The 10,590-nt window shown below is 51.4% G+C and overlaps 1 protein-coding gene across 1 annotated transcript in view; it reads right to left on the bottom strand.

Annotated features, from left to right (window-relative positions):
• Nucleotides 1-332: 332 nt before the first annotated feature.
• Nucleotides 333-10,590, bottom strand: part of EMX1 (empty spiracles homeobox 1) — a 17,269-nt gene continuing 7,011 nt past the window's right edge. Inside the window, exons 4-7 of the mRNA XM_010829879.1 lie at nt 10,241-10,431; nt 9,745-9,878; nt 1,636-1,767; nt 333-1,037 (exon numbers count right to left, since the gene is read on the bottom strand). Coding sequence (XP_010828181.1) covers nt 718-1,037; nt 1,636-1,767; nt 9,745-9,878; nt 10,241-10,431 — 777 coding nt within the window. The 3' untranslated portion in view covers nt 333-717. The remainder of the gene's footprint in view (nt 1,038-1,635; nt 1,768-9,744; nt 9,879-10,240; nt 10,432-10,590) is intronic.

Here is a 10,590-nt window from a genome sequence, read left to right on the forward strand (position 1 = left end):
ATGGAGAAGTATGGATGCTGTCTCCTCCTTGACCCACCTGGGCCTGATTCCCACCATTCATTAAGTTTGGGAAGACTTGAGCATAGCCTCCCTCAGAATACAGAGTGGTTCTTCCCTACGTCTAGCCTCAGTTTCTCTTGCTGTGGAGTTGGAGCTAGAGACCAGGGTCAAGCACCATCAAAAGAGAAGAGTCAGTGGATTGAGTCTCCAAGGCCCCGTCCAGATTCCCAGGCCCTGAACAAGCTTGCTCAGCCAGTTCCCCCTGTGGCTCTCAGAGCCAGAACCCACCACCCCAGGCTCACAGGCTCTGGGGTTGGAGCTGGATGCCCATGTCATTAAGAGAGAGACTTTTATTGTTCCCATAGGGAAGGGAGACACAAGGGGATCACTAAGAACTACAGCGGGTGCCTGCAAAATAAATTAAAACAGAAATGCAAAACGAAAAGGAGATAAGAGAAATGGAGAGTGGCTGGGGGGCTGCACTGCCCAGGCGGGCAGGCTCTCCAAGGAGAAGGTCGAGCAGTCCTGGGCCTCAGCCAGCCCATATCTTGTCCCTCTGTCGGTGGTGGCCCCAGGCTCCGAGCCCTCCGGGGCCGTGACCTGAGGCCTCCACGCAGCCCGGCCGAGGAGTGGCCAGAGTCCTGCTGGGCCCACCGGTGGGGGGGCCTGGCCAGCAGCGCGTGGCACTCTGCCCTGGTGGGGTTGCGGCTGCCCACCCTAGTCATTGGAGGTGACGTCGATGTCCTCCCCGTTGGCCTGCTTCGTGGCAATGCGCCACCGGTTGATGTGGTGGGAGCCCTTCTTCTTCTGCTCCGACTCGGGCCCTTCCTCCTCCAGCTTCTGCCGCTTGTACTTTGTCCTCCGGTTCTGGAACCACACCTTCACCTGGGCCGGGGAGGGAGGGGCACAGGGGAAAACCCCCCAGCAACCCCCCCGCAGCCACTCAGCCTTCAGGCTGGGCTGGGAGCTGGATGGGGAAACGGAGACCAGGGTTGTCTCCGCTGGCCGGTGCCACCTGATGGGTCTGGAGGTCTTCCCTTCCAGATGCAAATGAGGGGGGCCAGGGCACAGTGGGCCTGAGAGGGGCTGTTTTGCTGTCCCCTCAACAGAGGGGCAGAAAAGGCAACGGCACCCGACTCCAGTACTCTTGCCTGGAAAATCCCATGGACGGAGAAGCCTGGTAGGCTACAGTCCATGGGGTCGCTAAGAGTCAGACATGACTGAGCAACTTCACTTTCACTTCTCACTTTCATGCATTGGAGAAGGAAATGGCATCCCACTCCAGTGTTCTTGCCTGGAGAATCCCAGAGACGGGGGAGCCTGGTGGGCTGCCGTTTCTAGGGTCGCACAGAGTCGGACACAACTGAAGCGACTTAGAAGCAGCAGCAGCAACAGAGGAGAGGGAGGGGGTCTTGGAGCTGCCGCGCATCCTGGTTCCTGCAGCCACCACATGGGTCTGGATGGTTAGGGTGAGCCCCACCCCAAAGTCAACCCTGTGCTCAGAGCAGCACGAAGAGGCAGAGCAGACACAGCTACTTAACCCAGAGGCGCTGTTCCTGCCAAGGGCAGTGTCCAGGACAGCGGAGCACTCTGAGGCCCAGAGACCCCACTGCTCGAGGCACCAGCCTCTCATACCGTCCAGGTCAGTCTGTCTCACAAGAGGAGCCTGTCTTAGTAACCTCAGGTAGAATCCTCCATCCCGCCTCAGAGGTGGAGCTGGATGGGTGGGGAGTCCTGGATCCTTGGGTGCCAGCTCCTCGGGGTAGTCTGAAATCCACCAATGGAGGCCTCATCCTCCTTACACATCGGGGTGTCTGCATCCCACCCAGTGCTCTGGACTTGCTACCCCCACATCACCAGCCCCTGCAGCCCATCCAGATGTGGGAACAGGTCACACAAGGAATAGCTGGGAGAAATACCAGGGGACAGAAGTGAGCTCCTTCTTAAACACAGAGAGCCTCCCAGCTCATGTCAGGCAGTGAGAGCCCTGACAAGGGGAGGGGTCGGAGCCCAACAACTCTCCTGTGTGATGTGGAGGCAGGGCGGGCCCATGATGCTAAGCCCATCTCCTCTAGGAAGCCTCCCCAGACTCCGTCCCGTCTCTCATCATCCATCCCTTCTCCCGCCTCCTCCAGCATTTGCTCAGTGCCCAGCACACGACAGCCCTTAACATCCTCTCCTGCATGATCTGGGAGGATCGTCCTGGTCCTTCACTAGCTTTATAGTTTTAGTTCTTGAGGAGTGTGGAGAAAACCTCACTTTGTCAACTCCTCCTGACTACACAGTCCTTTTCTTGGCCTTGCAGCACCAGGCCAGACCAGATCGCCCTCAGAGTTGGCGAGAGGGGTTGAGTGCTGATCATCTGCTGTGTTCCCTCCCCTCTCTGGATTTAAGTCCCTCATGCATAAGAGAGATGCTTTCTGGGGCCCTTTACAGCTTTAGGGCACCTTCTGGGCTTTTGTTCACAGGATACCTGGGGAAGGTGGTGCCGAGGGGGCAGGGTTATGAGGCATGGAGGGTTTCCTGAAATAACAGCACATTTAAAAAGCAAGTGGTAAAGAATCCGCCTGCCAACGCAGGAGACATAAGAGACGCGGGTTCGATCCCTGGGTGGGGAAGATCCCCTGGAGGAGGGCTTGGCAACCCACTCCAGTATTCTTGCCGGGAGAATCCCATGGACAGAGGATCCTGGAGCACTACAGTTCATGGGGTCACACAGAATCGGATACGACTGAAGCAACTAAGACAGACGCAGACAACTGCGGTTGGAGTGACCCGTGGCGCCCGTACAGGTGGTGAGCGGTAGGTCATGTGTGTGGGACAAGCGTAAGCACCTCGCTGCAGCAACAGCAGTGACTACTAAAGGGAGAACCTTGAATCCTGGGGTAGGGGGGCAGCTAAAGGCGATCCTCAGAGACACTACACAGATCTGTCCCTGCTCCCTGAGAATGGGTGAAAAGCACAGGCCTTAGCCACAAAGCCCAGAGCGGCAGCCAAAGCTGGGCCGGCACGCAGGCCCAGGGGGCAGCTTCATGCTCAGGATGCCCCGCCTTCCCATCCTGCAGACACTGCCCCCTGTCCCCTCCGTGGAGCCCGCCCCTCCCAGGGCCTCCATGGCACCACTGGTCCTGCCTGTTGGTTTCTGAGCACCAGGGTGGGTGTGAGGGCAGCCAGCGCTCCATGCTACACAGGACAGCCACACGGACAGGAAGAGATGACTGGCCTTGGTGGACGGAGTGAGGGGAGGCCTCCTTCCTTCAGTTCCAGGGCTGGATTCAACCCATTGCCTGCATGTCCCAGCTCAGATAGATGGAGAAGATGGCAGATGCTCCAGGGGCAGGGCTTCTGGATTCCGTGCCCACCTTTCCTCAGGCACAGGGCTGGCTGGGCCCTGGGTGGTTCTCGGCACAACCATTTGGCAGCCAGCCTGGCCCCTGCCCCCCACCCTGGAGCCCACTGTGACTGTGCCAGCCCGTAGGCGGGTGAGCTCGCCCAGCCTGTGCAAGGCGTGTGTGTGACTCAGGCCTGGATGCAGGGCTGGGGCGGTATTCCTGAGAGCCCCAGGGGCTGGCTGAGGGCTAAGCATGGCCAGCCTGGTGATGCACCATCTGGGGCAGCACCAGGAACACAGGGCCCTTTCTGCACCTTCTCCCTCCCCCATGCATTCCCAAGTCTCCTTCCAAAAGGAGACTCATCTCTAGTTGCATGGGCCTAGCCTGCCACCCTTGCCCAGCATCACTGGCCCAAAGAGTGAAAGCTTCAGTGGTGGAACTTGGGGCACAGAGTATGTTTTCACACCAGGGACAGCTTCCTGGCCAACCCAAATGAAAAGCAATTCTGAATATTTTCTCCATGAAAATACTAGGGTCAAGGAGGCAGCTCTCTAGAAACGGGGACGAAAACTCTCTTCCCAGGCAGCCTGGCTATCTTCCGGAGAACAGCCTTGGGCTGAGTGTCCAGATGCTGTTTACAAAGACTGTAATAGCAAGGGGATGCTCATGACTTAGTGATATCAGTGAAAATGGCAGGATGCACAGTTTGGGCACAGTGTGATCACAGCCATGGAAAAACAAAGCCTATGCATAGGGGAAAAAAGACTAGAAGGAAATGTACCCAAAGTATGGGGGACCTGTCTTCTTTCCACACTTCCGACTTTTCTTTAATGCTTACTTGTAACAATTAATAGTAATTTTTTATTTGCCAAAGAAAAGGAACTGGGCCCAAGTGTGGGAAGAGTTAAGAATGACACCCCATGAACTTTCCAGTCCAGCCAGGCAAATCTGGGGTCATCCCAGAACTCCTTCCCTAGAGGACAAAAGACCTAGAAAGGAGCCAGGTCACATAACGTGGCTACCAGCTCAGTGGCAGAGGGCCTTGGGAGGCTGCCTGCCCCCAACACTGGCATGCTACTCACCTTTCTTTAAGCCCAAGGCACACTTGGCTTTCTGACCGGGGAAGCCCTCACACACCTCTGAACCCTCTGGGTTTGGAGAGAGGTTCCTTGTGGCCTTCTAAGTCCCTACCATACTCAATGTCTCTCAGTCTTTCTGATAAGCAAGATCCTTCCAACAGTCTCCACTTCTGTCCAAGTTACACCACCGGGACCACTCTTACTTAGCCTTTGAAACTCTGTTCCCTGTCCCCGGACGTGGCCCGTTGCCTGTCTGTACTTCCTTAGTGCTTTTCTCTGTCTCCGTGACAGTGACTCCAGCAACGTGTTAATTTATTTGCTCAAACCTCTGTCTCCTCATCAGACAGTATGGGAACCTGGAGAACAAAAGTGGTGTGTTAGCTGGCTTTGGAGGCCCAGTGGGCATGTTCCAGGTATACTCAGCTGGCAGGGCAGAGGTGAAGTGACTGAGCCCTATGCTCTAGGAAAGAGGCACTGGTGCCCACCTGGAAAACAGGGGAAAATCAATGGTAGAGGGATTGGACTCTTAACTGGAAAAGGGGTTTGGAAATTTGCTAGAGAGATGGGATCCTTTCTTGGCTTACTTCAGTGGCCACTTCTATAAGAGGGTCAATTCCTAATTCTTTCAGCTGTGGACTGAATTAACCACTTCTAGGGGGAAGGTGGAGAGGAAGATCCATTGTTGAGGGGACAAGGGTCAGCTTGAATTAGGCTGACTGACTGATTCAGGTGAAACCGGTATGGATAAATGAATGAATGAAGGTACCAAAGCACTAGTGGACTGATCACTGGATACACCAATGAATGAAGATGTATGCGAGTGAATGGACAGATGAACTTACAAACAAGCAAACTATAGCTCCAGCCAATGTTTCAGACTACCTTTGAATGAATCAGGTCTGGATCCCTTCTTTTCCTCCACTCCCCAGTCTTAGCCCGTCCTATCTGGGCCCCTGCACACTTTCAGGTGAATACCTGTCCTCTCCTCAAAGAGTTAAAAATCCTCTATCAGGGGCATTTGAGTCTTGTAACTCTGATACAAGAGGTTTCTCCTTATGTCCTACTGTTATCTCCTCTGTTTTAATTTAAGCCCGTGTCCTTCTATTCTGTCTCCCTCAGACACAGAGACACACCACTCTTTCTAGTCTGTCATCTTCAGACTAGACAGACGCTGGGAGGCATTAATCAAGCCACTCCTCAGCGCGCCTCCCTGCCCTCTCCACTGGGGATCCGATTCCTAACATTTGACCACGTGAACTGCTCCCACTCTCAAGGTCAAGCCCAATGCCATGCTAAGCTCACCCCTCACTCCCCCAAACTGACGTTGCCTCTGGCTCCTCATCAACCAGAGTCCTAACTCTTCCTAAGCTTTCTGGTTTCCTCCTCTCTCAGTCCACCCTGGATGCCTTCACTCTCAGGGAGACATCACAAGATTCGCCTATCTTCTCAGGACCACACCCTCAGAGAACCACTCCAGCCTCCCTTATCTCTCCTGTCCTCTCCTGCCTCCCACTGGACTCGTGGACCTTCAGAGGTGCAGAAGTTCTTGGAGAAGAGCCAAGACTTAGGGAAGGGATGAATCCATCTCAGAACACACGGTGAGCCAGTAACCTTTCCTAAAAATTCAAGTTCCTTGGATATCTCCCTTTTATCCTTCCCCCAAAGGGATATATCCCAGGCGAGAAGTCTCCTTACCATGCCCTTCTGGGGAAAACCCATAAGCAGGTGACCACAAACTTCTGACTCCTAAGATCGCCCCCACCCATGCTCTTGGGCCCTAAGAAGGCAGCCACACTCGATAGCTCCCACACCATCTTAATCCCAAACCCTCCCCCTTTCTTCCCACCAGTCTAGACGGCCCTCCTGTCTCCATGGCTGTGGTCTTCCAGGAGCCTTCCTCCCATGTAATCTCCCCTGACCTCCTCAGTCCACAGCTGTGGCTTCAATAGGACTCCAGTCACTCACCCCTTGCATGCCCTACCACTGTCTGAGGAATCTCCAAGGCCAAGAGACCACATTTCTGCATCCCTTTCCCTCACAATTCAGCTAAACTCAGCCAGGGTAGGTCAAGAAACACCTCCTGAACTGTCTGGAGTTGGAGGAGCAGCTAGAAATACTGACAAATCCATCAGCTGGAGCAACCAAATGCTTTCTCTCCCTCACCCTTAAAACTAATGTGCCCCCCCCCCCCGACCATGCACAGAAGCTCACAGAGGTGCTCCATGCCATGCGTACCTATGATAGCACCTGACCTTTGGGCACTGATCACACTCAGCCCACATGTCCTCCACATTACGGGCACACATATGTTCGTGCATGTGTGCTAAGTTGCTTCAGTTGTGTCCAACTCTTTGCAATCCTATGGACTGTGGTGCTCCAGGCTCCTCTGTCCATGGAATTCTCTAGGGAAGAATACTGGATTGGGGAAATGAACTAGGCAGAGCTCCCCAAGCAGGCAAATTGGATTTTAGTATTTGTCTCCCTGCTAACTGACTGTGTGACCCTGGGCCAGTTACTTCATGCCATGCCCTCCTCTAGGGGATCTTCTCGACTCAGGGATCAAACCCATGTTTCCTGCATTGAAGGTGGATTCTTTACTGCTGAGCCACCAGAGAAGCCTCACACATATGTTACATATGCTCATTACACACACACACACAAGTTCACTCAAACTCGAAGGTCTGATCTAACCCAGGCCCAAGTCTGCCCCACCGGCCACCAGGATTGAATCTTAGATGGCCTTCACCCTGGTCAGACTGCTGGGCTGCGCTACAGCAGAGAGGAGCAAAGAGCTAGAAGGAAGAACTAGCCCTTGCCCAGGGCCCCTCCCTCCTCCTCCTGGATTAACCCGCGCCATTAATTCCACTCTCAACCAATTTAAAGCCCTAGCCCAACTAAAAAGCTCAGGTTGCCTACCCAGAGCATCCCATGCTAGAGCTTTGGGCATACAGATACCCCTGAACTCTGAACCCATACACCGATCTGCTTAACCCTCCCTGAAGTTTTATCCATGAATTGGTCAATAGAACTCCATCACCTATGACTGATCAACAATCAGCTATGATAGTGCAAGGGAATCACAGAAGCAGAGGGACAGAAAGGGAGCAGTCATGCCAAAGACTAAGGGGAATGACTGATAAAATTAGCATATGGATAAGTATACAAGTCAAGAGAAAACTGCCCACTCATTCAGTACATGTTTATGGAACATCTACTCCTCGCTGGTCACTGAACTGGCCCTGGAGCACAGCAAGAAAAAGGAAGGCTTGCCCTCTGTCTCCCAGAGCTGAGATGCTCAGGCCTATTGTTCATTAGGATCACCCAGAGAGCTACTTTATAAACTTCCCTGGGTCTCACCCTGGAACTCCTAAGAGAACCTCCTGAGCAGGCTCTAGGAATCCGTATTTTAAGATTTCTTTGAGAGATGGATGCAACCAGTGTATATATAGTCTGACAGGTGGCATGGCAGGTTATTAAACAATAGCAAAATCCTACATATATTGTGATATGCAGGAGATATGCTGTGAGTCCTGAGAACCTGGAAGACAGATTATACAGAAATACAGAGAAATAGAATATAGATAAGCCAGATGCTCAGGGCTAGAAAGAACCCTGGAGTTCATTTTATTCAACCTTACAGATCAGGAACTGAGGCCCAGAATAAAAGACAAAGCAAGAGTTGATGAGATGATAACCATTACAGACATATGCATATACTGTCAGCTGCTAAAGATCCATAGAGATGGAAGTTTGACATGGATGGTAGATATATAGAAGGTAAAATAGAGTAGATGATAAAGAGATAACCAACAGTTGGGTAAATAGGAATTATTGTTCACAGGAAAGATAGAATTAATAATAAATAGGAAATATAAATTAACCAGCTTTGTGGAGGTAATTTAATGAGAGTAGACAGAAGTATATGGCTAGATATAAAATAGCTATCTGTGAGGGACAGAACAGAGAGCTCTGAGAGACAAATATAGATATTGACAGTAGAAATAGATGGCAGGGGGCTGATGGGAATGACTGAAGCTTGACAAATAGCTGATAGCTAGATTTGACAGGTAAGCTTGCCTGGCAAATACAGCGAGATGGATAGATAATTAGTTAATTATATAGCCTAGGTCCAAATGATAGTTACAAAAGGGACAGAAAGCAGCTCTGCTGATGAAAGAGACTGAACTAAGAATCAGTAATTCCAGGTAGAGACCTTATTATAACAATAATTTGACATATTACTTTCAGCAAAGGGGAGAGAAGTACTGGGGATGCTAATGAATATTATTTGAGTTCAAGTTAGGTATCTTTGATCCTTAAACCTATTTTATGAACGATGAAACCAGAACTCAGAAGTTGAGTAACTGGCCCAAGGTCACACAGTTAGCAGGGAGGCAAATACTGAAATCCCATTTGCCTGCTTGGGGAGCTCTGCCTAGCTCATTTCTCCATCTTAAAGGCCTCACCTGGAAAGACAGGATTCTAACAAGGAGGTTTCTCAGGCTCAAATATCCTACAGTTCTATTATTTTGTTTGTTTCATATGCTTAAAACAGCTCATTTATCGATGCAACAAGATTAGCCATGAGTTTTGATAGTTAACAAAGCTGGATCCATTTTATTTTCTATCTGGTTTTCTTTTAAATATATGTTTAAGCACCTTCTAATAAAAATGAGAGGAAACAAGCATTAGGTTTACTAACTGGCATTGTTAGGCCCAAATATTGACAGGCAGATAAGTTCAGTTGAAAGAAGGTCAATTAAAAATGCTCTCACTGAACTAAAAAAATGGAGGTTTAAAAACAATGACATTATTTCAACAAGTGTTAATCTGTGGGTGGTGGACATAAATGGTTTTGTTTTCTTACACTTCTGCAATTAAATTTAATAACTAATAAATTTAAATGAAGGTACTATAAATACCATTCTTAAACGACACCTTGTTTTAAACAAAAATTTTAAAACGTTTGCGAAGAGGGAAAAGTGGGTGTTATTTTATTAACTTGTTTTTTAAAAATACCTTTAAAAAAAAAAACGTTTTTAAAATTTAAGTCCGTTTTTTTGTGAGCTTGATCTCTGCAGTTAGAACAGACCGGCTAGCAAATCTGAAAAAGCCCGGGTCGTGCCGCAGAGACGGGAGCAATGCATTGATGAAACAGAGCATGAGACAGGTAGGACATAGATACCCACATGCGTCGTGAGCGGGAAAGAGTGAGGTCGGGGCCGGGGACGAAGTTGGGTTTGGATTCCCACATGAAGCCTTCTATCTAGCCTCGCTACCCAGAAGACCCCAGGCTGCACACACACACCCCAACCCCGCCCCCAGCCCGGCACCATCTCTCTGTTGGGACCCGGGTGGAGGATGGTGGTGTGAGAGGAGAGCAGAAAAAGGAGCAGAAGATGAAATGCCGGCGGCGGGCGAGAGCTGCTGGGCCGCCAGCCGACCTCTCTCTTTGCGAGTATGGAAGCTGTCGGGGACGCGAGGGAGTTAAGGTCTCCCAAAGCCTACCTAGTTACAGAAATTCGCCTCCAGGGCAGCAACCAGCCACCCCAGCGCGCTTGACTCCGGGCGGACCGAGAGCTTTAGCGGTGCTTCCAGACAACATTTATTTATGCCAAAGTCTTTACTTACAATAAGGCCAAATCTGCCTCCCTATACTTCCCTTCTAGTTCTTTAATTCTTTAAAATCAATTACAAAAACACTACGTGGTGATTGTAATTTCATCCAGTTCAAATTCCTTCAATGCCACCGCAGTTTATTCCCTCCCCAACTCAACAGCCCTTCAAGTGATGAAAACAGGCCCTGAATACCAGAATCTACTTTCCCACCGTTTCCAGGTCCCGCCGACGCCCGCACACACACACCGCCGTTTCAGCGCAGTGCCAGTCCGCCTGAGCAGAGACCAGGGCCGGCCTCGGACCCCGGGCAAGGGCGCGCACTCCCGGCTAACCTTCTGCTCTTTATAGCCCGAGGACCCGTGGTCTTTCTCCCCACCGCGAGGCCTTCGCCCCCGTCGCCCCTGCATGGCAGCGGAGCCAGTACGGGACAGGCCTGGGCACCGCACACACCTCCGAGCGCCCCCAGAACAGTGGCGGGAGAAGGGCTGCAGTCACCGCAGGGCTGAGACGACACCAGAGGGCCCGGGCGGGCGCGGAGTGACCGCGGCGTGGGTGTTCCG

Source organism: Bison bison, unplaced genomic scaffold (assembly GCF_000754665.1).
Source record: "Bison bison bison isolate TAMUID 2011002044 unplaced genomic scaffold, Bison_UMD1.0 scf7180017864508, whole genome shotgun sequence".
Classification (NCBI taxonomy): domain Eukaryota; kingdom Metazoa; phylum Chordata; class Mammalia; order Artiodactyla; family Bovidae; genus Bison; species Bison bison.